The sequence below is a fragment of the Naegleria lovaniensis genome (assembly GCF_003324165.1).
Source record: "Naegleria lovaniensis strain ATCC 30569 chromosome Unknown tig019, whole genome shotgun sequence".
Lineage (NCBI taxonomy): Eukaryota > Heterolobosea > Eutetramitea > Acrasida > Naegleriidae > Naegleria > Naegleria lovaniensis.
In genome coordinates, this window is record NW_025407840.1 from 627,019 (window position 1) to 653,917 (window position 26,899).

At 37.6% G+C, this 26,899-nt stretch overlaps 9 protein-coding genes across 9 annotated transcripts; 4 read left to right on the forward strand and 5 right to left on the reverse strand.

Annotated features, from left to right (window-relative positions):
* Positions 1-34: 34 nt before the first annotated feature.
* Positions 35-6,107, reverse strand: C9374_003531 (uncharacterized protein; the record flags this gene model as incomplete). Its single annotated transcript, XM_044693070.1, has 6 exons — positions 35-930; positions 993-1,517; positions 1,621-1,922; positions 2,686-2,689; positions 3,623-4,710; positions 4,897-6,107. 6 exons carry the CDS (start codon positions 6,105-6,107, stop codon positions 35-37), a joined length of 4,026 nt encoding a protein of 1,341 aa, XP_044549709.1.
* A 1,427-nt stretch (positions 6,108-7,534) lies between these two features.
* C9374_003532 (uncharacterized protein) lies at positions 7,535-13,586 on the forward strand (the record flags this gene model as incomplete). The annotated part of the gene is made up of 11 exons (XM_044693071.1): positions 7,535-8,281; positions 8,367-9,828; positions 9,890-10,178; positions 10,231-10,379; positions 10,447-12,116; positions 12,167-12,541; positions 12,628-12,799; positions 12,853-12,988; positions 13,047-13,099; positions 13,167-13,286; positions 13,375-13,586. 11 exons carry the CDS (start codon positions 7,535-7,537, stop codon positions 13,584-13,586), a joined length of 5,385 nt encoding a protein of 1,794 aa, XP_044549710.1.
* Positions 13,587-14,117: 531 nt separating this feature from the next.
* Positions 14,118-14,996, reverse strand: C9374_003533 (uncharacterized protein; the record flags this gene model as incomplete). The annotated part of the gene is made up of 1 exon (XM_044693072.1): positions 14,118-14,996. One exon carries the CDS (start codon positions 14,994-14,996, stop codon positions 14,118-14,120), a length of 879 nt encoding a protein of 292 aa, XP_044549711.1.
* Positions 14,997-15,134: 138 nt separating this feature from the next.
* Positions 15,135-15,985, reverse strand: C9374_003534 (uncharacterized protein; the record flags this gene model as incomplete). The annotated part of the gene is made up of 2 exons (XM_044693073.1): positions 15,135-15,684; positions 15,864-15,985. The coding sequence occupies 2 exons, from the start codon at positions 15,983-15,985 to the stop codon at positions 15,135-15,137; spliced, it is 672 nt and encodes a 223-aa protein (XP_044549712.1).
* A 503-nt stretch (positions 15,986-16,488) lies between these two features.
* On the forward strand, positions 16,489-18,345 carry C9374_003535 (uncharacterized protein; the record flags this gene model as incomplete). Its single annotated transcript, XM_044693074.1, has 1 exon — positions 16,489-18,345. The coding sequence occupies one exon, from the start codon at positions 16,489-16,491 to the stop codon at positions 18,343-18,345; it is 1,857 nt and encodes a 618-aa protein (XP_044549713.1).
* Positions 18,346-18,854: 509 nt separating this feature from the next.
* Positions 18,855-20,921, reverse strand: C9374_003536 (uncharacterized protein; the record flags this gene model as incomplete). The annotated part of the gene is made up of 1 exon (XM_044693075.1): positions 18,855-19,382. The coding sequence occupies one exon, from the start codon at positions 19,380-19,382 to the stop codon at positions 18,855-18,857; it is 528 nt and encodes a 175-aa protein (XP_044549714.1).
* Positions 20,922-22,642: 1,721 nt separating this feature from the next.
* C9374_003537 (uncharacterized protein) lies at positions 22,643-23,653 on the forward strand (the record flags this gene model as incomplete). The annotated part of the gene is made up of 1 exon (XM_044693076.1): positions 22,643-23,653. The coding sequence occupies one exon, from the start codon at positions 22,643-22,645 to the stop codon at positions 23,651-23,653; it is 1,011 nt and encodes a 336-aa protein (XP_044549715.1).
* A 22-nt stretch (positions 23,654-23,675) lies between these two features.
* C9374_003538 (uncharacterized protein) lies at positions 23,676-25,855 on the forward strand (the record flags this gene model as incomplete). The annotated part of the gene is made up of 8 exons (XM_044693077.1): positions 23,676-23,795; positions 23,865-23,972; positions 24,039-24,050; positions 24,129-24,215; positions 24,270-24,367; positions 24,453-24,548; positions 24,620-25,443; positions 25,584-25,855. The coding sequence occupies 8 exons, from the start codon at positions 23,676-23,678 to the stop codon at positions 25,853-25,855; spliced, it is 1,617 nt and encodes a 538-aa protein (XP_044549716.1).
* A 137-nt stretch (positions 25,856-25,992) lies between these two features.
* C9374_003539 (uncharacterized protein) lies at positions 25,993-26,577 on the reverse strand (the record flags this gene model as incomplete). The annotated part of the gene is made up of 1 exon (XM_044693078.1): positions 25,993-26,577. One exon carries the CDS (start codon positions 26,575-26,577, stop codon positions 25,993-25,995), a length of 585 nt encoding a protein of 194 aa, XP_044549717.1.
* Positions 26,578-26,899: the final 322 nt, after the last annotated feature.

Here is a 26,899-nt window from a genome sequence, read left to right on the forward strand (position 1 = left end):
TAATGATGAACTCCTTAAAAGAACCTCTTAAGATTTACAATTTAGAATCAACATAATCTGGCATGTAAACATAGCTATTCACAAGTTGTGCCCATTCCTCATCAGTTTTTGGAATTTCATTGGCATCCAATTGCGACATTCCTTCTTTCACACTTTGTTTTCCAACTTCAACAGCAATCTTTTGAGCAATAGGTCTAATGTTTGTCAAACTTGGATACAAGAGACCCTTTTGCAATCTTTCTTCATCGGTGAGATCAGACAAAGTTTGTGCAGCTCTCAAAATCATATGATCGGTCACATGACGAGATCTCGACACCACTGCTCCCAATCCAAGAGCAGGGAAAATATACAAGTTATTTCCTTGACTGAGTTGATAAGTCTTTCCATTATATTCCACATCATCAAATGGAGATCCAGATGCAAAGATTGCTCTTCCATCCGAATATTCAATAGCTTCTCTTGCAGTGCATTCTGAATTCTTGGTTGGATTGGACAATGCGAAAACAATTGGTTTTTCATTCAATTTGGAAACTTCCTCAATGACTTCCTTTGTGAACACTCCAGATTGACCACACAATCCAATAATTGCAGTAGGTTTCACTTTCCTAATAATTTCCAACAAGGAATTGGATTGGAAATTACCCAAAGTTTCATCTCCCTTCTTGGCATACTTTTTCTTATGGTGTGGCATGTCATTGTAATCAGAACGAGTTTGTGTGACCAATCCTTTGGAATCTACCAAATAAACCCAATGTTCAGAGTCAGCTTCGATTTGTTCTTTTGGAACTCCATCTTGTTCTGCTTGAATTTTCATGACACCGAAACATTGATCGGCAACTCCGGTGGCAGCTGAACCAGCTCCCATGAAAAGTAATTTGTGTTGATACGCTCTTTTACCAGTAATTTTGGCAGCATTCAAAAATCCAGCAACTGTTGTGTGAACGTTGTAGTAAAAAGAGTCATCAAAAAATTTCTGAAATTCAAAAACATACCAATCACAGCTCCAGTTCCTTGAATATCGTCATTGAAACACAATTGCACATCTCTGTATTGATCCAATAAATCAAAACAAACATCATTAGAAAAATCTTCAAATTGTACCAAACAGTTAGGCCATTGCTTTTTCACACTACTCATAAATTCAGACATGAGCTCATAAAATTCAGGTCCTCTTACTCTCTTTCTTCTCAATCCCAAGTATAATTCATCAGCCAATAATCCTTCATTGTTCGTTCCAACATCGATCAAAATTGGAAGAGTTTTTTCTGGATGAAAACCAGCTGCAGCAACATAGAGATTGAGTTTACCAATTGGAATACCCATTCCATTGGCACCCAAATCTCCGAGACCGAGAATTCTGGAACCATCCGAGACGACAATAATGTCAGGTGTCTTGTTCCAGTTTTTGAGAATTTCTGGAATGGATCCCTTATCTTCGAGAGAAATGTACATTCCTTGAGCAACACGCCAAATTTGATCAAATTGGAGACAAGCATCACCAACCGTTGGTGTGTAGACTGTAGTATAGCATTTGACAGTTTGAAAAGTTGTCAAGAATTCATTTTGACATTCAAATGCAAAAAAAATTAATGAAATGAAAAAATCATTCACACCACTTACCAATAGGCAACATTTCAACCATATTGTCCACTAACAATCTGAAAAACAAGGTCTGATTTCGCATCTGCAAACTCATCAAATAAATATATTTATCCAAAGGATTCTTAAAAGAACGAAATTGTCGTAAAGCTCTCACTAATTGATGGGTAATGGTTTCCACACGAGGTGGCAATAAACCTCTCAAGCCAAATTTCTTTCGATCTTCAATGGTAAAAGCAGTGTCCTTGTTAAGGGCTGCACTGTGAAGAAAAACATGATTTTGAGGTTCCATTAGTATTAGTGGTTGTTGTTCTTGATAATTTCTAAAAATGGTATTGTCAGAATATTGTGACAAGGTTGTTTGGAAACCAACATTTCGAGCAAGCAGATTCGACGATAATACACAACCACAACACGGGCATGAAAGAGTGGAAGTTGTAGATTCATTTAAATGACAAGTAGTGGAATTGTTATGAATGGCCATGACAAATTTCGTTGAGGTTGATTCCGAGATCATCAAGATGATGAGCCAAGTAACAGAAAGAATACACGTAAGAGAAGCCATCATGATTGAAAGGGTTGAGGGAAAAATCGTTAATTTGGAATGGATGGTAGTAGTAGTAGCAGGGATCATGATCGGAGAGAGAGAAAATGAAGTTCCGAACGAGAAAGTAGTGGATGGGAGGATGGCATTAATTTTAAAAGAAGAAGAACAGCACGGATGAACCAACACACGTGGAGAGAAATAAAGAGTGGAATGTGTGAGAGTTGAAACAGCACCATTCGTTCAGTTTCAATATTAATTGGGACAATGCACATCAACCAAGACCATATTTAGAAATAAATCCAGAATTGAAACATTGTCGATGAAGTACAACAAAGATGTTTCAATGGAATGATATGAAAACACACACGGATCAAATAGTAGATGCACAAGAGAGAAGGATGGAACCATTCACACCCAAGAAATGGATGTATCAACAATATGAATTTTCATCATCATTACGACGAGCCAAACAAATGTATAAACACCAAATCATTATAATATTATTACTGCACTCTGTTGTCATCATGATCTTCACCTACCTCTCTGTAGAGTTTGCAATTGCGAAATGATTTTTTTTCAAAATCCTTCCGCTTCACGATATGATGAAGGCTCATTTCGCACATCGTTCTTTGGATCAGCACAACAGAAAACTGTGAGGAGCGTGCGTACTCGAAGAAGGTTCATATTGTAAAGTTGAGCTCAGCTTGAAGATGGTTGTTGCTAACGGCTAGTTGATGATGAAAGAACCCGTGTTTATTGCAATGATCATTTTCTCTGTCAAATTCCCAAAAGAGGCTATGGTTTTGTGGTGATGCTGCAAATGAAAGCTCTCCACGCGTAGGATATATAATGGTTGTACAAGTATTAAATGAAAATAGGAATACAAATAATAATTAATGCATTGATGATCAGAAGAGTCAGAGAGTGCCACGACATGATTGCATTACAATACAAGTGGTTAAATGTGATACATGGTATGGAGGATCAAGAATGATGAACGGTTAAGCTAAATGATCATCCTGTTGATCAAATCTTGCGGAATCGGTTGATGATGGCGACGTCTCTGTGAATCTCCTGATCAATAATGAATACGAGATCGTGTTGATCTCTATACTTCTTAATGCTTCTTGTTATCCTTTGGAGCTGTAGTAGTCCAGGTGATGGTAGCCACAACGACACTGAAGGCACCGAGCACGACAGCAGATCTTGGAATGAGCATGGTTGACGTAGACAGGTTATGTAATTTTTTTAAAATAGGAACGGAAAGATTTACAATCAACCAGGCTTGATCAAGAGCGGTTGACCAAATGCAATTAAATTAAGGTAAATTTCATGCACTTTCGAACAAAATCATGGTGGAACCTTTGTATTTACATTTTCTCTCAAAGGGGATATTATTTCATTTCTGTTCTTCTTCTTTAGGTTGAGAGAAGGATTGCAAAATATTGGGTGAAGAAAAATTATTTGGGTCCTTACCAAGGAAAGGAGTGTTGGAGATTGGGAAAATTGGATCAGAGCTATCGAATATCTTGAAAACACTAGGGGTACTGTTTTGTGACTCCACATTTTGAATGATAGACGGAATGCTAGGAAGACTTGGTGTTTCTTTTTTAGAGTCTGCTTGCACTTTTGGTATGTCTTGACTGAACATGTCAATTGGGAAAGGTTTGAAAACAATAGAGGAGGGATTGTTCGGTGTTGTTGTTGTTGATGCTGTGGCTGGCTCTCCCACAGAAGCAACACTGCTACTTCCTGATGACGTTTTTGGAGTGGAGAAGAACAAACGGTCAACATTCGGTGAAGTGTGAAGCATTTCGTGGAGCGTGTGTGGAGGAAGTTGAGTTTGATGTTGTGCTGTTGTTGACGTGGATTGTGCCGAATGATGGGTCTGTGAAGGCACTTGAAGTGTCATTGAGGGCGAAGTGGATTGCTGATAAGATGGCGATTGTTTAGACATTCCATATCTCAATATTATTTGCTCGAGTTCATGAACTTTTTCCTCCAAAAACTGTACTCGTTGTTTCAATTCTTCATATTGACCTTGCTGATGTTGTTCATTTCGATATGAATGAGCTGAGGATGCCACATGTTCTGAAGCTGTTGTGGTCATGTGATGAGAAGGATGGTGAGGCGGCATGTAATGAGCAGTTGTGTTGTTGAGAACATTAGATATCGGAAAATGTGAAGGATGACCAGCTGTAACTGCATTGTTTGAATGATGTGCATGATACATGTTGGGATGCGAGGAAGGGAAATTGCCAACTCTGTAAGGGCTTGGAATTTCCTTGCTAATACTATTGCTTGTTGTTGTGGCCACAGTTGGAACATTGACTGGACTACCATTTCCACGTCTTTTCTTGGGAGGTAGTTGTTCTGAGGTATTATTGGGTGAAGAGTCGTTAGAGGGAGAAGCAGCAGGTTTGACATTGGGCCAATTCAATGACACTGGTTGTGGCGGTTGTTGTGAATTGCTGTCATGCATGTTTGAAGATGAGGCTGATTGTTTTTTAAATTTTCTAACCTCCATTTCAGTTCTTGTTCTTGATCGAATCCAAAATAAATCACTGTGTATGGAAACACGAGAGTCGGCGAATGTTCATGTGGTGTGAAATAATTTGAATTAAGGGAATGTACCAATTTGTGTTAGGAATGAATTAACAAAAATGATAAATAAATTATTTTGCCAAATGGTTCACGAAAAGTGTCACATCACAAGGGATTTGATTATATATGTGAAAAATATAACATACCTCACTGCAATAATTTGTTCCATTTCCGGATTTCCCTTAAATCGAATCACTTGAACCTGACCTGTCTTGGTTTTGCAATCCCGTCCTCTCACTCTTGGTACCTTAAGAGATGCAATAATTTTACTTTTTGGCATATTTTCTTGACATGGTTGCTCTGAAAGTAATTCAAAAGATTCCAACATTCCAGCTTGTGTGAAATCGGTTGCTTGAAAATCCTCACTCACATCATCTTGATCTTTCTTCTTGTTCTTTTTCTTTGGCTTTTTCTTTTGAGTATCATCATTTTGGTCATCCTCTGACGCCAAATCGTCAGCATTGGTATCATCATTTTCATTATCACCACCTCCGTCTTTCTTCTTCTTTCGTTTGTTTGAAGTGCTTGTGCTGCCTCCATTGCCCAACAAATGAACCAATCGCGCCGTGCAGTTTTGAAATATTCCAGGTTGATGATTGCCACTCACCAAATCGCAGCTCACCACCAAAACATCACTCACGTACACACTATGTGTTGTTTGTGGTGCTCCACGTCTGTCATTGGGTTTGAAGCCATGTGGCTCACATGTTAAGCTTGCCGAATCCATGGTGAATATCCCTTCTGGCGTTTTGAGTAATGAATTGTACACTCGAAGTTTGGGTTCTGCCGAATTATTGCTCATGTTATTATTGCTGTTGCTGTTGTTGAAATTCGAGTGTGGTTGCTGTGAGACAGAAGGTGAATGCTGGGGTTGTGAGGATGTACTATTGGAGGTTGTTTGGGGAGGATTGGGCTGTGCTGATTGAGAGTTTGTTGGGTAGGAGGAGGATGTGGGAATGATAAAGGAAGACGGATGTTGATGGTTTGGTTGTTGTTGTTGTTGTGATGATAGATGATGGTTAGAAGAGATTGTTGGAATCATGGAGTGTTGTTGAGCTGGCAATGATGATGGTATCACTGATGATAGTGCAGCACCTGCGCGTGTTTGGGGATGATAAACCGATGATGAATAATTGTTGTTATGAGAAGATGGATGATGATGATTCACCAGGAGAGGAGCCGTTGATGAGCTTGGAAGAAGGATGTTCCCGCTTGAACTCGTGGAGGATAAAGCTGCAATACCTACAGGTTGCGGGTAATGATGATGATTGGAATAGTGATACTGCTGCTGGTTCTGATGATGCGGGTTGCTGTTGTGGTGATAATTATTTGTTGTTGTGGTCGTTGTTGAATTCATTATGTGCTACTTGGTGGATGACTTATTGTAAATTATTTACGGCAACGATCCCAAAGTACTGTATTAGCAATGTGAAGATTCTGTGTTTGTTTTACACCGCGGTTCAAGGAGAATTTGATTGCGGTGAGCTGCTACTTTCTAGTGCTGATGTTAGTGATGGTTACTTTTGGATTAACTTCGGAGTGAGTGTGGTTCGGTTGTTGGTTATCTTTTGTTATTGGAAGAGAGATGTAACAATTTCTCGATTTGTGAATGAATTGTTGATGGTAACAAATTAAAAGGTGGTAGTGGTGTGATGGACTACTTTCAGAATCCTTTCATTGGAACACACAAAATTGAACACAAGCGAACGGAACTTTCAAAAAGTGATTGTTGGGTCGTTCAAAGAAAATCAAAGCGCTATTTTTTTTTGAAGACCATGCGAATTATGCGGGTTTTCTTTCTAAGGGTGCTGTTCGCAGTGGTAGGGTAAATTCTTCTTTTACAGCCTTTTCGCCCGAATGGTTGCATAGAAGTAACAGCTCTGTGAACTCCTTGTTTTGAACTTTGGCAAAGGTACTTGGTTGACCAGACACAAAAAATTGCTCACTTCACTTTCAAATGTCGGAATTTGTTGCCAATCCAGCATTGCATCATCAAACGAGTTCATCATAGTCGTCAACAGTGAAAATTCCTCACGAGTACTATCGTTACGACGACGTCTCGCACTTGTTATGAGACCGCTGATGGACTTGTATATTGTTTAATTAAACTATTCATCATATGGAAAAACAATATTCAAGTCGGAACAGCCGTATAATAGAGTTGATAATAGACCTGCTCATTCACTTTAATCTCTGCATCATCAGAGAAAAACCCATTGCAATACCCTTTGACTCCGACGAATGGAAAGGCTCTCCAATTTTCAAAAACATCATTCCGATAAATCAGTTCGTTTGATCTCGTTATAGACAAAAAGAACAAGGTGTTGAGTTTCAAATTATTCCTGATTTATTCCTGAAAAGGGAGTATACGACCACAATTGTCTTGTCAATACATACCCAATGTTTACAGGAATTGCAGATACTGTAAAATCTCGCCCGTAAGCAACAATCGAGGGTAAATGATTGTTTTGGCAAAAAAAGTGCTTATGTTCACCTGCATTTCTCAACATATACACATTTAACGGCTATTTTATTAGCGAAGTTTGATGTTGATATCACAGAGGAGAGTTCCGATTTCATCGTAACACATTCTCTAAAGTGATGAGAAGTTGATTGAATGTATTAATAAGCTTTATTTAATACTCTGATCATCAGAGCAATCAATGCTACACTGCTAGCGCTGTGCGTGAGGTAATTGAGAGATGTGCTATTTTTTTGGGTGCTACGGCAACGTTCTACAGTCGAGATTTACAGTAAATGTCGATGAAACAAGCTCACTAAAAAATGCTTCTCCATTCCAGCCTCAATCCAGTAGGAATGAACACGACAACTGGTAGTAGTGGTGCTACGCCAGCCTCTGCTCAAACCAACAGCAATGCTCCCAACCTGGTTGTGGTTGAAAGTAGTAAGGCAGCACAACTTGGGGTCATGATGCCAGTCTCTGCTCGAGGCGGTGGTGGAAATGTACTATTTGTGAGCGACTCTCAGCAACAACGAAAACGATCCAACTCGTTAGCACCCAATGCGAATGTAGATTCCATACTCCCTCCGTCCTCTTCTTTCAATAGTACTAGTAATATTTTGATTAATACTAGAATGTCCACGGGGTCTTTAAATGAGGCCGTGTATGGCCAAGAGGATGGAACAAAACAAGCACATTCTTCAGGCCCATTGAGCGTAACCATGTCCCACGGATTACGTTCGGAAACGGGCACCTCACGATCCTATTCCTCTACACGATCCTCACTCTTGTCCTCGGAGGTGTTGAGATCATTCGAGGAGAACATTATTACGTTTGTGGTCAGTTTGCAACAAAACTGCTTTTTTAAGGCTTCCTCTGCACATAACCAAAAATCAGCATGGAGTTCAAAAAAGAGGCTTTCTAGCTCATTTTCACGATTTCTTACTTGGAACAATGTTGGATATGCTCTGTTTTACTTGTATCTCATGATTTCAACGTTGAGTCTTTCCGTGCCTTATGAAGATCGAAGTAGTTATCATTGGGGAGATTGGGGAGTTTATATCATGCTGGTAAGTTGGTTTTCTCGGGAAATAGTAACAATCGATGTACATCACTACTTGATGCCTTCAATTTGTGCTCAACAATACATGACAGGTATTTGGATTCTGCAGGACGTGGCTCATGGAGATGGTTCCCTATATAGGAATTATTGTGATCAGTGGCGCTTTGCTGCTTATTATTGCAATCGGATCCATCTTGTTTTATGTGCTTTATAGGCTTTCCAAAAGCGGATCTCGCTATACCAAAACACTACAGGCAATCACAAACGTTCTCTTTGTCTTTCTCACAGTCATTCATCTTCCTTCAACTCACATCCTTACATCGTTTTTTAATTGTGATTTTAATACCATGACTTTGGTAAGATTTAAACCTGAAAGTTGTCAAACGACCACAAATTATGTGCTCATTATTCTTTCTGCGATAACTCTTGCACTTCAACTAATTATTACTCAATTTGGAGTATTGTTTTTTATTGATTTGAGCCCTCTGTCAGATACTTTTTCCAATATATCCAACCCTATACTCATAATGTATCTGGTATTAACAAACCAGATTTATTGGATTGCTGTACAGTTAGTTCCATTTCAGTTCAGTTTTGTATTGCCAATTGTATCCATACTCATTTCACTTATTTTCATAATCTACTTGTTCTATAGCGTTCCTTGTTTTACCAGGTGGGAAAATTCTATTTGGGCAGGTTTTGGGTTTGCAAGACTTGGTTTCTCGATAGCTACTCTTTTATTGACTACAATTGGAACAGGAATGAGACAAGATGACGCAAACATTCTTGGAGTGTCGATTGCAAGTTCATCTTTTATATTCGCACTTGTATTATTTGTTATTGGATTTTCAATTATGGAAATATATACAAGACGTGTCTACAGTTCGATCAGAGATTTAATTGCTCTGTACTTGGTAACAGATGACAACATGAATGGATGGAAACAAGCACCTGAACCCCACTTGATTTCTTCTCTTTGCCAAATCATTGATGAAGAAAACAAATACAGGAATGTCAACTTATTTTTGAGGTTTGTCATGCCTCTGGGAAAACATTCATCATTGGTTTATAAGCATCCAGATTTCAATTTAGCATTATACTTTGTGAAGGGATCAATTTCTCAAAAAACATTTCATGACATTGATTTGTTTATTTCTGCAGCAACTTTACTATCAAACTTTGTTCAAGATGATATCAACATCTCTGTTTTCTCTTCCACCTTGCTAAACAGAGCGTTAAAGTTACACCCAACTGTTATCAAACGATACTTTATTCATTTAAGGATTAAGGAAATGGAGATTCGTTCTACACAATCACTGGGAGGAAAAAAGAAAGGCACTTTAGAAATGAAAACAATTCTTCAAAAGTTGGAACACAAACAGCAAAAATTGAAACATTTACACAAGTTATTTTGGAAAGAATTGATGAACGAAATAATTTCAGAGTCGAAAATTATTTCCATTAACCAGCAAATTGAAATTGTAACAGATGAATGTGAGGTTTTGTTTAGCACTCTCATGATTAATTTTGGAAGCGACAAATCCGCAATTAGAGGTATGTGACTTAAAAGGATTTTATTGTAGGCTTTTTCTCACACTTATCTGCTGTTTCATAGCCTACGCTCAATTCTTGGATAACTTTCTCTTTCAAAAGGAAAGCGCAGCAGAATTGTTCAACGAAGCAAGTTTAATTGAGGAAGAAGAATCAAAAAAAGCAGTCCAATCACGAAGACCAACAGTGAAATCAAATAGAATCATGCCTCTCCCAACTACTCACGCTGACGAGCTTAGTGAAAAAAAAGTTGAGCGCGAAGACTTGTTTGATGAAGAAATTGATGAAGATAGCTTTGGAGGATCTTCTGACGTTATTCCATCATCTCAGAAAAAGGAAATACTTTTCAGAAGGTTTGTACACTCGTTTGCATCATTCAAGTTGGACTAATTATGACTTTTTAAGTGCTTTATTGTCGAGAGAGGATCACAAAATAGTTTACATCTCTTTGTTATTGTTCGTTGCCCTTTGTGTTACAATGCTCGTTGTTGGATTGGTGATTAATATTACATTCTCAAATGAAATTTCCTCCAAGGTGTTTCTTGTGAACCAAGGTATGTAAATTTCTATTGAACAGAGCCTTGTTGAATATTTCATTATGTATATGGAAATTGATTTCAGCCTGTACCATGAACTCAGTTAGCCACTTAATTGCATCAGGTATTCGCTCGCTACAGTCTACCATAAAATACAAAGGCATCAATGACACAGGTTTGATGGTATCATTCAGAGCACACAAAGATCGGCTAATAGTCCTTCAAGACAAGGCCAAAATAGTTCAAAGTTTATCCAAATCTGTTGGTATATTTACAACAGAAATGAAGTATGATTTTACGGCAGATAGTGTGTCGTTGAAAATGCCAATAGTTGCCAAGACTCAAACTCTCGAATATGAACTCAAAAATACTTCGCTGTCTGAGACAACCAAGTTGTTAGTTACAAATATTGACACACTACTTGGATCAACCATTCAACAGTACAATCTAACACATGAATCCTATGTATTCTTATTTTTTTGGTTGAACAGAGAGCCCTTAAAGGATGCTTATGAAAAGTTTTGTGTCAATTTTATTGATAGGAATCAAATTGTAGCAATGGAAAGAAGAATGATCTACATTATTTTAGCTGTGTGTATTAATGTTATAATGTTGCTAATGAGCGCTTTATTTTTAGTTGCCATCAATATTCACCTTCGTAAAATATTTAAGGTGGTAAGATTGTTTAAACATATTGATAAGGATCAAGTAGGTGCAGTCTTTCATAAGCTTGACACGAATACCAAAGACAATATCCAAAAGATTGACAGTGCAAACTTTACACCTATGAAGATTATTCTACTCGCAATATTGGCAATAGTGATTTGTTTCTTCTTGTCATCCTCATTGATTATGGCCGAATTTTTTTTGAACTTGGACGATTCCTACATAGCCATGTTGAACGTTGCTGAGGCTACACGAGTATTAATGCATAGCCAGGTCGTAAACTTTGGTTTGGATGAGATTGTGTTTGACCAGAATATGCAACCAGGAGAAAATGAAATTTATTTTGCGAGTAACAAGGTCTATTTGGCTAAATCTATAGATGCATGGAATAATTTGATATATGGAGCTGCCTTTAACGGTCACCGTTCTATTCTTTCTGAAAATATAGACTCAGTAATGTCGCACAAGAATTGTTCGGCAACTGACTATTCTTGCTTTGGGCTGGATCAGCTGCTTGACCTATTATCATCACAAGCAGATGAAATGAACAATCAAGCCTATCACCGGTTGTACAGTCCCCCTATTCTTTTTGATAGATTCATGCAATTTTATAGTGCGAGCAAAATAATGGCCTACAAGCTCTATGCATTTATTGATGCGTATGTTGCGTTACACCAAAGCCCCTCTCGTGTACTTACAGGAATATTTGCAACTTTTGGATTTGTTTCGTTGCTTGCTCTCACATATTTTACTAACAGTCAATTGCAACAATATTGGGGTCAACTTAATCAACTCAGAGCATTGTTATGCTATGTGAATTGGGAGACATTAGATAACAATGACCAACTCAGAGAATATGCTCTACATTTCCAATTCGCCACCAAAAAGAGCACCTCCAAAAAAGGAAAGTTTGGTAGATTATTTTCCTTAATATCTCCAGTCTCAGATAATGAGGATGAGCAAGCATTTGCACAAGTTAAAGCTGTATTGGATAGTACTGTGGAGGGATCAATCATTTGTAATGTCGACGGATCTATTAAGTTTTTCAATCAAGCAGCTCAAGATATGTTCGGTTTTCGACAATCAGAGGTAAGTCAATTATTTCCCCAGTTTTGATTGTAATACTTTGACTTTGTCAGGTGGTTGGAACGAAAATTTCAAATCTCTTCTCAAAGAAACAAGTTATTGAAAAAATAGAAGCAACTATTGAGCGGATGAAAAAAGCAACAACTAATTTTGGAGAGACTTTCGAAAAACTAAAGGCAAGAAGGAAAAATGGAAAAACTTTTCCTTTGAGAGCAAATTTTTGCGTGAGCGTAATTAATGGAGACAATGAAAAAACAAAGAAATTAATCATTAGCTGTTTTATGAAAGACATCACAACAGAATTGAAACATTCAATACTAATCGCACAGGAGAAAGCTAAATCTGAGGCTTTATTGTTGAATATTTTACCTCTTCCTGTTGCAAATCGTCTGAAAGCAGGAGAAAAGAATATCTATGAAAATATTAAGGTGAGTGGGTGATGATGGTCAACTATTTTAATATTGATTTTTGCTACCATTTTCAAAATTATGAACGATGAATTTACACCAATTAGGATGTCACTTGTTTATTTTCAGATATTGTCGGATTTACCAGCATGAGCAGCAAATTAGAGCCTAATCAAGTTGTAGAAATGCTCAACATTATTGTTAATCAATTTGACCTTTTGTGTGATCGACTTGGCTTGGAAAAGATTAAAACCATCGGAGATGCTTATTTCTTAGCAGGTGAGTACTTACGAGGTTGACCAATGTATATTTCAACTTATTATAAATCGCAGGTGGTTTACATAACAAGGAGACAGATCATCCTGAGAAGGTGTTACTATTTGCATGTGGCCAATTCTCCATTCTTTACAATTACAATGTAAAACGAAATGCAAATCTGAATGTTCGAGTTGGCATTCACACTGGAAGGTATGTTCTTTCATTATGGGCAACTTTGTAATCATTTTTCTTTTTCGCTACAAATTAGTGTTACGGCTGGAGTGTTGGGTTCTTCAAAATTCAGCTACGACTTGTGGGGTGGTAAGTTGATTGATATTTCCTCCAATTATTGGTGATAATATTATTTTGAAACTGATCTGTTAAATAGACACTGTGAACACAGCGTCACGTATGGAATCAACTGGTATTGGTGGTAGAATTCAAATCTCTCGTCAAACCTATGAGCGAGTATATGATTTGTATGAATTTGAATCAAGAGAAGTGGAAGGTAAGTTTATCAGCGAGTGAATGTGAATTTATCTAAATTGCTATGATCTTTTTGAATCTTATTATTAACATGTGACGAAAAATTGCAGTCAAAGGAAAAGGTCTTCAAACGACATATCTACTCATGCAAAAGTATCACCAAAATCCAGATCCTCAAGCTGAAGCGTTCAATGCTGACAAGTTACTCGGTTTTGAACTTGCTGAAAATCAGGAAAATTCAAACTTGAGCAAGTATCACTTATCGGTAGAGCCTTCTGAATTTGATGCTTCTGAAGTTGAAGATGAAGAGAAGAGAGAATAAAGCATTACATTGTCCTTAAACAAGAAGAAGATCTTGTCGAACCGAGTTCCAACTCGAGTTGCAAATCCTTTTCTTGCTGTTGAAGTTTGACAACATTGTTGTGTGTCAGTGAACCTGGCCGGTGTTGTATGGAAGGAAAATTGATTTCAAATTAAAAAGAAAGAACACACAAACATGACCACACCCACTCTTACAACCATGTCTCATGATCTCGATCAAGATGCAAAGCCACACCCAAGTCAACAATTTTTGTGGTTTGCTGCATTCAATGTTGTGGCATGGCTTGCTGTTGTCATTACAGCCACAGCTGCTCATTAAAGAACGAAACAACCCAACTGTTTCATCCGTCTAACTGTTCAGTCTTACTGATGAGATTCATTCTCTGTTGTAAAATATACTTTCTCCTAACTCGTGTGTGTACATATAAAAACATTCAAATCATTCATTCGAAAATTATGGATTCAATAAAGATCAGCTATTTATTGGACAACAAAAAAGTCGAACCAATCGTCCTTTTCGATCGAAACATTGTTATTCCTCTTCCTCCTCACTAGATGCTGCAGCTGCATCGCCTCCAATTTCCTCTTCCTCTTCTGAATTCTCTTCCTTGTAAGGTCCCAACGGAGAGGGTGCTTGTGGTGTATCCAAAACACTCGGATCGAAACCATCACGAATCATGTCTCTTTCCAATTGCACTCTTGGTACTCCAACTTTATACAATAATCGGAAATATCGAGCGAGACGAGGATCTTGTTCGCATGTTGGAATGTTTGAGGAGGAATTTTCAACCTGCTGGTCGACGGCATCACGAGCCAACGAAGGTAAATGTTCTGTATGATTGCTGACACCTGTCACAGGAAGTGGAGGAACCAAAGAAGCTGCAGCTACTGCTGTTCCATTGGAGGTCATTGGAGGAGGAGGTGGGACATAACCTTGTGTGTTTTGAGGAGAACCAAATCCTGGAGGTGGAGGAGGAATATTTCCTGTTGTTGTTGTTGTTGTCGGAGGAGGTGGAGGAGGAACATTTCCACCAAACGATGATGATGACGTATCGACAGGTCCTGCTGCTGCTGTTGATGTATTTGTTGTTGTTGTTGTTGTTGTGGAAAGAAGGTTCGAAGGATTATTTTCAAATTCTTTCATTTTAGCTTCCATGCCATCAATGGATTTTAATTTACTTTCGAGAAGGGAGAGTGTAATTTCGATTCGAACCAGATCGTGTTGTGCTTGATTGAGTTTTCGTTCACATTGAAGTGAAAAATTATTTAATAAATTGATGGTTTGAATGCAAAAAGTGTTGACCATGTCGAGAGTGTGATAGAATTCAATCGGAGTGTTTTCGATTTTTCGATGGGAGGCTGATGGAGTCGTTCGAAACGAAGACGACATGTTTCGAGGTGTTTGAGACATTTTTTTTTTAAATTGAAAAAATCTTTATGACATTTGGCATTTTCACACAAATGCTGTAATCTGCAAATTTCAAATAATGAGCTGCTGTAAAACCATTCAAAAACCAGTCATGATAACCTCAACCACTAGTATTTTGATCTATTCCTCTTGCAATTCATCCTCTGCATAGTATTGTTCGTCAACTCTTCGTCTCCTCTCATCCGAATGTGCAAATTCTTCCGATGATGCCATTAAGGTTTTTCGATCTTGGTAAAATCGATAAAACATTATGATTGCACACACTCCGCAAATAATACTTCCAATAGCACTAATAATTCCAATAATTTTCCAATGCGAAGAAGCTGGTGTGTAAATTTCATAAGAGACCCAAAGTCGATCTTTTGGATTTACAAAACAAGTAGTTTCAAATCCTTCTGAATAAGTGTAAAATATTGTGGAATCTTCAAAGCGAAAGGTTGTTCGAGTGTTAGATTGAGGACAAGATTTTTGTTGGTTGATCATGGTTGATTGTGGAGTGTTGAGTGAATGCAATGTGTTGACAGTTGACGTGGAATTCTTGATGACATTATTAAGGCAAACAATTGCTGAACAATATTTCGTTTTCCTTTTTCCATAAGACTGTTCACATTGTACCAGAGGTGAAATGACTGTACAATTCGTTGGTACGGAATAACTTTCTGCATCGGAACTGAACATGAATGGAAAATAATAATTGAAATTAAATACATAGGAGAATTGTTGTAAAACCATGACGATCAGTCGGAAATGAATGTTGTATGGAAGTGTTATGCCCATTATTGAAAATTTCAGAATGTTGTTGTTTTGATTTCAATAGATCGATTCCGATGAGTGATTATTGAAACATACTTGACAGAAATTCCAAAAAATACTCCAGTTAATACAACAAAGATGAGAGAAGCCATCGAACACACAACTGCAACTGCCAACAAGACCATTCCAGGCCTAAGAATTTTCTTCAACAATTTCATATTGTGAATTTTTTTAAGAAGTTTGCGTTGGTTTATTGTAAACACGCAATTCCATATTTTTTTAAAAAAATATTTTTACGAAATTGTTGGTTATCCGCTCAACCAAGTTGTTCAAGTGTTGTGGTGTTCAAACCGTAAGTACTTGATGCGAGGTCGACCATGATGATCCTAATGGTGTGTGTCTTCGTTGGATCATATCATTTTAAAAATTATTAAAATAATTTTATTCGTGATGATTTAAATATTTAATATTTTTTAAATTTATGAAATTCGTGATGATCAATGAAAACGAATGGATCGACAATACTACAATGCATGGACTCGATACCAAATCATGGATCATTCCAATGATATATGAACAGAGTTCCACTTTATATTCCCCTCGAGAACACAACAACAAAAAGGTAAGTGATTTCTCTCCGTCCCGTGTTGCAACTTGTGTTCCTTACTTTGAAAGGTTCAACAAGACCATATAAGAGTGAATTTTCTGTTTCTCTCTTCCTATGACTCCCGAAGAAACAACAACTGCCCTAAACCCACAACAAGTCGTTTATCAAGATCTTCCAAAAAAGCACAAGTTTAAGGGAGAAACGAAACAACAATTGTCGAATAATAATAACCATCTTTCAGGTACTTCTATGATTGGTAATCCCATGTCAGCAACAACAACCTTTGATTCCCAAATTGGAAATGCAACTCAAGCCTCCTCTACTGCAACCATCAAACCTGAAGATATCAACACCATGGTTGATGAATTAGATTACCTGATTGGAAATGCAGCTTCTTCAGGTGCAAGCTCAACTCCTCAACAGCAAACGTCGACTGCCTCAAGAGGAGGAACAGTTTCATTTCTGTCTTCTGAGGAAGAGGAAGAAGCTGCCATGCAACTTGGAAATCAAATTGGACATGCTTCTCAAATTTCAACACCTGCAAGCTTGATATCTTCATCTGCAAGTAACAGTGATGATTTGTATTTGGTTATGAATACTCTCAAATCAGATTATGACAATGATTCACTCAAATATGAATATGATTACTTTCCAAAAGATATTGTCAATAACTTTCAATTGACGTTACAAAGAATGCCATTCAAGACCATTCAACACATTGCTGCTAAGAATAATTTGACGAATACAGATCCTGTCTTGAAGAAGGGCAAAACTCTCACGGATGAACATCGAAAGGAGTTTTTAATATTTGAACTTGGAAAGAAGGCAGTGAGTGTCAGTGTGAAACATTTTCTAACTGAACTCGATCGAGAAGATATGAGAACGGCATTGAAGGATTTACTTCATTATGATGGAGCTATTCGTGAGTTGGAAAAAGCATCTCATAAGGAAATTGATCCTGACTTTGCTCTAACAGCTAAAACTGTTCACACATTGAAAAAATCAGGTTTGAGAGCAAACTTTAAATTACTTTTCGAAAAATTGAATGCTGAGACTTTACTGGATAATCTTCAAGATTCCACACTCATACTCTTTTTACAGGCATTGGAAATTGAAGAATTTGATACGACACATTCCAACTTGGTGGATGCCATTCTCGAAGAGATATTTCTCTATGGTGCTAAGGAAGTTTTATGCAAATGTAAAAAGAGTGTTCTCAAAGAAGCAGCAGAAGCTTCAAAATATGATCAAAAGAAACAGGTATTTGATGCTTCTCCAACTAAGGAAATGCTCGCTGAGGTCATTCTTGTGGATGAATATCCTCACGTGGCTGAAGATTTAATAGTGAGATTGAAAAAGAAGAAACCACACTTTTTTGAACACTCCAAGAAACCACACTTGTTTGAACACTCAAAGAAAGCTGCAGCCATGACGGATGTTACTTCTGATGATGAGTATGGAAGTCCTTCACCATCCTTTAGCTCTCCAATTGGTTCTTCCTATGATGGAGATTTGAGTTCTCCAAATTCTAAGAGTTACAAAAAGAGAGGAAGAAAGAGAGTAATCAACACTGAAGGTGAGAGACCTCAAATTGAAAAAGGAATTTCCTTTGAAGATCTAAGAGACAAGTATTTGGTTCAAGAATTAATTGCCTTTTGTCAATCGAAGGGCATTAAATATGTGGGTGTGAAAAAGAATGATCTCTGTAACAGTATTCTCAAATATTTGAATGGTGAAATTGTTGTCTCTGGTCAAAAGAGAGGTAGAGGAAGACCTCCAAAGAAGAGAAAACAACAAGAATCTGTTGGTTCCAGTAGTGATGTTCCACATGGAACTGAATCGAATGAAGCTGGAGCTCACGAAGAGGATGACGACGCCATGATGGTAGGTGCTGGCTCTGAGCAGCTCGTTCAGGGAGGAGAAGCATCTATGGAACATGAAGATGATGAAGAAGGTGTTGATCATGAATAATAAATGAAGTGTGAGAGTCAACATGGAATGTTTTACGCGTAGTATTCTCCTCTATTTCTTTCGTTGCGTCGTCAATGTGAATTGTACCTTGATGCTGCAACACAAAAAAATTGAGAGGGGGTGTTTTGTTGGAAGTATAGAAATGTTGTCTTTGCCAGGCCACCAAACCTGTAGAAGATGTAGTTGGGACTGTAGTCTAGTGGTATGATACCTGCTTAGGGTGCAGGAGGTCCGGGGTTCGATTCTCCGCAGTCCCCATAATTTTTTCCGTTTTTCTGTCGTGCATCTCTGTAAAGTAAATCTTGTATTGAGAAGCATGTTTCAAAGCATGACTCAACGTAAAATACTGAAAGTCTTTAGAATGAGATGGCAGTATTGAGCTGTCTCTAAATGTCTAGATTTGGAATGTACCAACGAACAAATATCGATCGTTACTTTATAGAATACAAGGATGAAAGGAGTTTAATCTTACTTTGAAACTTTTTGAAACACAATTCAACAACAACGACTTAAAACTGATTCGACTGATGAATGGAATTGAGAAACGAATCCAATTCATCTTCTATGGGTCCACTAGTGGGAGGTGTTAAATCTGTGGACATGACATGATTATTTTCTAGAGTTCCATGGTTTGTGGGAAATTGTGAATTCTTTGCTAAATGAGGCGAACTTGAAGTGGACATTTTTGGATGGTGTTGAACATGGACGATCGAGATTGGTTTCCCAGTTGTTGCATGAATCAAGGAATGATCTACTGTCGAATGTTGTTCACCACCACTTGTTGTTACATTTTCATTAGGATTGAAAATATCATCATTGAGTGTTGACATGTGAACAAATCTAGAATCGAGAAGATTCACATTGCTTGTTCTTGGATCCTTATGATGGTGATGATGACGCTGGTTATGAAACGCGACTTCGTCTTGTCCATGAGGAAGTGTCTTGTCCTTTCTTGAATTGTGTTTTGGATTCATGGTTTCTTCCACCTCATTCTCTTCCTCTTCTGGATCATCATGTTCTTCCTCTTCATCATTCATTTGATGTGTATTCGTGGATACCATCAATGTGTTTGGAGAATTATTTTGAGAATTTTCAATACTCGAGCTTTGAGAATTCAATCCACTGTTTTCACTACTGCTAGACGACGAAGTTCCAAAACCAAATAAGGTATTAGGAGAAGATCGATTCAGTTTTCGTTTTCTCTTTCCAGATTTACTATTCGATACTCCTGAAAACCATTGATCTTCTTCCATGGTGGACATATCATGTGTTTCTGTTGTCTGAGCAAGAATATTCCCCGAATTCGTTGTTGTATGAGGATCTTGACCCACTGGAATGTCATTCGAAGTAGTTGTCACATAAAACTCATGACTCGTCTTGTTCACATAACCTTGTTCTAATTGCTGTTTTTGGAGAGTGGCCAAAGCACTCGAAAACAATTCTTGAGGAAAACTTTGTGAATGACTCAATCGAGTGTGAGCTCCTGTCGTTGAAGATGAATTGTTTGCATTGGAAGGTTGTTGTGAGAGAATGGTTGAAGAATCCGTAGGAGTGGTCAATGTGTAAAATTGAGTTTGACCATTCGAATTTGTCACAATAATTGGTCCATTCGGATAGACACTCACGGATGGAACATTTTGTTGACTCTGTGAAGAGAGTGCAACTGCAAGATTGGAAATTCCTTCTTTCGATAAAAGGAATGGATCGACCATACTCCCTCCATGAGTGTTGTTGTTGTTGTTGGTGCTGGTACTCGAGGATTGAGTCGTGCCAACAGAAGCCAATGCAGAATTCAATAAGGCTTGTTGTTGTTGTTGATGGAGTTGTGTGGCCAATAGTTCTTCGTCGAGAAAGAGGAATGGACCACCGGCAGGATTCGAACCTTGGGCCTGACCAGCGTTGGACAGCATCACATTCGAGGGAGCTAAGGCGTTTAAGGTCGAATGTGTGGTTGTTTGGTTATTCGGCGGTTGAGAAAGGAATGAAGTCAACGTGCTTGGTCCAGTATGAGAACCCGTGTTGGTCAATAGAGATTCATTGAAGGTATTGACCATGACGGTTGGAGTGGCAGATGCCGAATGGACCTGTCTTGGTTGTTTTACAAATCGACCATTCACTCTCGGCACTCCTGAAGTGTTGTTATTCCAATCCGAAGGATATGGAACAGACAATGGATGAGCTTGAAATGCTTGATTCGGATATATCGGATTCGAATCCATTGATAGATAGCTCTCTGTTCCATACATCGACGAGGAAGGTGGAGGTACTTGTTGCTTTTCATTCTGTCCTGCTTTGAATATGAAAAAGTTGTTTTGAAATCTCTTATTGTATCGAAATTGTTTGTTCACTTTGAGAGATTTATCACCCTTGTGGCGAGTTTTGAATTCAACGTCTTTGGTCATGTCGACAAAGTTGAATTTGGCACTGTTAGTACCAGAAGCAGCAGTGGATGAATTCCCTGAGGATGAAACAGAGTTCTGAAGACTTGAGGAAACATACGAAGAAGCTTGATGAGAAGTCGAGACGGAATTGGAAAAACTTGTGGTCGGACTCGAATGGTCCTGTTGTTGAACCATACTCGTGGAGGAGTGATCTACGAGAAAGTTGTAACTTGATTGAATGGGATCCATCGTTCTTAGAATATTAAGCAGCAATAACAATTTGAAATAGTTGTGAAATCAATATGTTGTTGACGTCTGATCGAAATTCAACGGTGTGGAATGAAACGTGACGGTTTTCAGTTGTTGTTGTTGTTGATGTCTGTTCTCAACGAATTCAGTTGTTGCTACCAAGAGTTGCGGCTGTTGTTGTAGCAATTTTTTATGACTCTCTCTCTAAAAATCAATTCCAAACCACAGAAAGAATGTTTTCTGCGTGCTGGACGAGTTCTTTAATGAAAAAAAGAAAATGTGATGATAGGCTTCTGAACGATCGTTTCAACCATTTAGGGGATATTGTAATTAGTGCCGAAACGCTTTTAGTGGATTTAATTTCAAATTGTTTTTTTTCTAAATTGGATTACTAAATATGGAGTGATGGCTGCGATGGGAACGTCCAATGTGCCACTGGAATTAGAATTGTAGACCATTACAGTTTGTTGTCAACCTAATATTGAGTATCAAAATAAGTTTTCAGCTCGATTTAATTCTTTTAATCTTTTACAAACATTTGACTTCCATATTAAGGTCTTGTTTCAAAATTGAGCTCTTGTACGTGGCGAATAGTGTTTTTCATCTTTTAGAGGTGTTATTCAGGTTTGATTTTTCGCTCTAATTAATTGAATCCAAAGAACCAAATTTTTGGAGTGACCTTTTTCAAAATGTGACCTACTAGTACTTGCACTTCCATGGAATTATTCAAGACAATATGAGATTGAGCGTGATAATTCCTGGGAATTGAAATCGTGCTACGACTGAACGGTTGCAAAGTCTCTAACCCTTAATTATTGAAACTGTCCATTGCGCTGCATGCCATTTCAATGAAAAGGTTTCTTTCAGAATTCTAAATGTAAATGGAAGGTTTTGATGAGATTGATTTTACAACCACTTTACAGTCCATTAGCGAGACTAAAATTTCTCTCAATTCATACAAGTCGAGATTTGTTGTGGAATGATCGTCTTTGAGAGTATCAATCACTCACGGATAATAGTTGAAATAATCCTCACATTCTCCTCTTGAAAGAGGATCGAGTTGAATCATGGTAATTATGCAACGTCCGAGAACATTTTTCAGTATCCAAGATGGATCAATGTGAAAATTCAATTCATGATACAGGGCGTGGTGAAGTTCGAATTCTTCATGTGTGGTCAGTGACAGGTGAAAATAATTCCTCCCACCTCAGAAAAGAAGGATATAGTTCCCACCGTTTGATTATCAGTCGTTCCATGGGTCATAAAATTGGGATTCAACGTCAAAGGTTGACCTGTTAGAATTTTAAATCGTGACTCTTAGTGAATCCAAGAAGGCAATGAAATGACACTCGTTATTAATTTTTGTTTGAATTTTGTAAGACCATTAACCAATAATTGTTTTCATGTTGCTATTCACAAGCTCCTGTAATGAAAACAAGTATGGAAATTGCCGTGCATTTCTCCATTGATTACAAACATGAATATGTGATCCAGTGACCGTTCGTGTAGATATCCAGTTTGAAGCAACAAGTTGTGTAAAGGAAATTGTTGACTCCACTTGTCACACGTTGCTTTCAACTGTGACTAACGAAATGTAAAAAAAATCATCGTTGTACCACCCGCCTAAAACCACTACAACATTTGTTTTATAAAAAAAACCTCAAACCATGTTATCTGCTGCTGAAGAACCTCGTACACCCACTCCGAGTCATGGTGGGGACATCCCTTTGAATGCATCGGTTGCAATGGATGATCTCAATGTGAGCGCTATTCAAAATTCATCCATGAATGGTTTGGATGCATCGGCAATTTTAGATCCTTCTCAATTGGAATCAACAACAGCATCATCAAGAGTGCCTCCATCCTCCAGCAATGCAAATTCAAGACCCAGTACAAGTGCTTCCGTCATGGGCGGAAAACAATCATCCTTGGGTTTTGGAAAGGGAGAGGAACTAAGCCCCGAAACGATCAAACGATATACGGAGGCCTTTAAACTGTATGAAGCAAAAAAGACGATAAAACCAGGAAAAGCCCCTGCAGCAGATGCAGATGATGGCAAAACCAAGAAAGATGGAAAGGATGCCAAAGCCAAAAAACCAGATCCTAAAAAAACAAATTCAAAAGACGCGAAGAAATCTACTTCGCCACAACCAGAAACTCCACCAACCCCTCCACAACCTCAAATAACAATTTTGAAAAATCATGTACTTTTATCAGATCTCATTATTTTAATGAGGGCTCTAATGAAAAATCCGAAAGAGAAAGATTTACCTATTTATTTAAGTGTACTTCCAAACGCTGAAGAAGTGACACAAAGAGGACAATTAACTTTGGACGAATTCCTCAAAATCATGCAATTAGCCTCGCTTCCAAACCAAGACGATCATTTCAAAATTCTAGACGCTTTTGAAACCTTTGATACATCAAATTTCCAGGGAACCATCGAACCTGAAGAACTGAAAAACATTTTATTAAATTTGGGTGAAAGTGATTTGATGACTCCGGAGGAAGTTCAGGAAATAATTCAACAATTCACGGACCCTGAAACCAAGATGATTCGATACGACGATTTTCTAAAAACCTGTCTCTCGAATACAGACATTCATGATCCTCCACCACCAAAGCCAAAAACCACAAAAAAGAGTTCCAAAGACGGAAATAAATCCTCTGCCAAATAGGTGTTTATCACAACATAAAAAAATGGGACAAGTCATCACAACACAATTTCAACAAGCATGCGATGAAGACAATGTCGAAGCCTGTCGGAATTTACTCCTTACCAACGAAGGAAGAGAATTGTTTAAATATGAATTTGAAAATGTAAGATTCTATGCGCATATATATGAACAACGATAAACCCTAATAACGCACATCGTTATACTCTGACAGTCAAGGACGTTATTAATGGTTGCAGTTCGGAGTGGAGCCACTAAAATCGTTCGAATGTTATTCACGGATTTCCGAGACCGAACCGTTTCCATGATCGATCATGTAGATGTATGTTGTAGTTTTAATGTACGAATTTTCGAAAGAATGTGAAAAAATGTTTTGTTATGCCAACAGTGGGCCAAATATGTGAGTTTTCAATTTTGAAAAGTATTTAAGATCCATGTAATATTGCAATTCACTACTTGATTTTGAATATTCACAAAGACTGCGTTGCATTGGGCATGTTGGATTGATCATGTAGAAATTGTGAAAATTCTAATTGAAAATGGAGCCAACGATCAGATGGTCAATGTGAGTAGTGTTATGAATTTTCGCACATGAAATGAATGTTGAAAAATGATATAGGAAGAAGGAAAACGAGCTATCGATATGTGTAATTATGGTAAAAAAACTGGAGAAACATTTGATTACCTTAATTCCATGAAACCTTCTTTTTTAGAGTTGTAAGTGTGATGAGTCGCTAGTTCTGTGGATTTCTAAAATAACGTTAAATTCAAACGTATTGCTTGAACAATGAATGGTCGCTAGTATGAAGAAAGCCCTACAACCGACAAAATACAATCATTCAAGTTATAAACCTGGAGAGAAAAATGAAGATTATACCATGAAAGACTTGGACGATGGGTGTGTATCAGAATTTTTTCAAATTTTCTGCTTACCACTTGTTTCAATGACAATGAATGTTCAACACACAGATTTGTGGAAATTGAAAAATTAGATTATTCAGAAATCTCTTCAACAGACATTGGTAAAAAAAATCCGCAACAAGGAGTGGCACTTTCATCTTTTGGAACACAACAACATCCCATGTTCTCAACCCTTACCAAGCAACAAATGTTTCGAAACATTACACAAAGTTTTCGAGGTGGAGAATCATTAGTGAATCAACAACAAGACTCTGAATTTCATCCATTAGAAAATTTATCCTCTCGACTACGATGTACTTCACTCGATAGTATTGAATTGGGAAATTTTGTTGGAAAAGGAGGAGAGGGAAGAGTTTATTCTGGACGATGGAAAAAGTCGCAAGTGGCCATTAAGGTCATTTCACATCCATACATGACAAGAACACTCGCAAATCATCTCGATCTCATTATGAATATTTCGAATAGTTATTGCATTCCACATCATGCCTATGCTTATGACTCGGAAAATTCAAAACTGTATATAGTCATGGAAAAGATGGATTGCAGTTTGTGGGAATTTTTGATTGAAAATAAGAAGCATTTGAGTGTAAGAGAAAAGGTTGAGATTTTGTTATGTATTTCGAAAGGAATGTTTTATTTGCATGACATGAAACCTCCTATTTTACATTTGGATTTAAAGTTGGAAAATATTTTAATGAATATTGGCCAGAATGGAAAACCAAGTCATGTGAAATTAACAGATTTTGGACTTGCTCAATTTAAAACTACGGATTTATTGGTGCTGGATTGTCCATTGGGAACGTTACGTGCCATTAGTCCTGAAATTTTACGAAGTGGAGAATGCTCTGAAAAGTGTGACGTGTATTCATTTGGTAGGTCATTGTTGAAACTCAAAGTAATTGGGTTACTTTTTTAACTCAACCCTTGATTTGGATGGTATCTTTTTTGAACAATATTTACACATCATTTCTTATGATCCAATCAACACAAACTCGAATTTATGATAATATAGGAATTCTCATGTATGAGTTGTTATTTTCCAAAGTTGCGTATGTGGAAGAGGAGGATACTAACGACGGCAATGAAATGATATTAATGGCTGTTGCCAACCAAAACAAGAGACCTACAATTCCGCTCGTTCGTGACTTGTATTGTGACAATGAGCAAGAACTATCCATATTTGACAAATTATTGAGATTGATGCAAGATTGTTGGGCTGGATCGGCGAGTGAGAGACCAAATTTTGATAACATTATCTCAACTCTGGAGAAATTGTTGCTTTAATCAGCCTAGGTAATCCAACAGTACAATGAAATGTAATGCATTCGTATGGATTTGTCATCTTTTTTAAGAATTGCACAATTTACCACATATACCTGTAGGATAACGTATTCACAGCTGTTGCAAAATAACCCTTTTCATTATTTCATGAATAAATTTACAATGGCAGGTCTCGACATTCTATCCACAGTTTTTCTTCCTTGTCTCACTTCAGACTCTAGATCGTACATTTTGTCTTGTATTTGTTTGATTTTCTCTGAATGTTGTCGAACCGTTGCTGCTGATTCTTGAGCAATTTGCTCTGTTTCGTTCAATACTTTATCTGCCATCTCTAACGTTTTTGAGGAATTTTTCAAAATTTGTGTCGAGTTTAGCATTCGTTGTTTGTGGTCATCCCCACTCGTGGAAGAAATATCCATTGCATGATGATCGGTCTTCCCATTGAACGACGAGGAGCCAGACAATAAATTTGATTTTTTCAATTCTTGTTCCAATTTTTCAACTTGTTGCTTGTAATGATTAACTTTTGTTTTCAATTCTCCTTTTTGTTTTACATTAGTGATGCTTTGTATCTCGATATTCATTTGTTTGATGAGATTTTTAGCTGTATTGATATTCTTCAGCTCGGAAGAAGTCGATCCTTCCGATGATGATTGTACTTGGATGGCAATTTGAGAAAGTAGTTTTTCGAGATCGGACTCGTAACTATTGAATAATTCGGTCATGATGTGAATGTTGTACCAGCAAATTTGGTGATATTACTACTACAGGTTTCGAGTGATTGTTTTAAACAATTTACAAATTATTAATAACTCAAAGGTAAACATCCTGCTGCAATTTTTTGGAACTTGACACACAGTTACCGTTGCAAGGAGTTGAAACGTCACAGCAAAAAAACGTTAACAAAAACCTTTTTGTTAATACTTCTTGTTTGATTCAAATGACACAAATCAAGATAACAAGACCAAACGTCAGAGGGTAGTGCATGATATTTGAAAGCTCTTCACATTTTCTTCAGAAGGCTTGGGTTGTATAGATGTATCATCA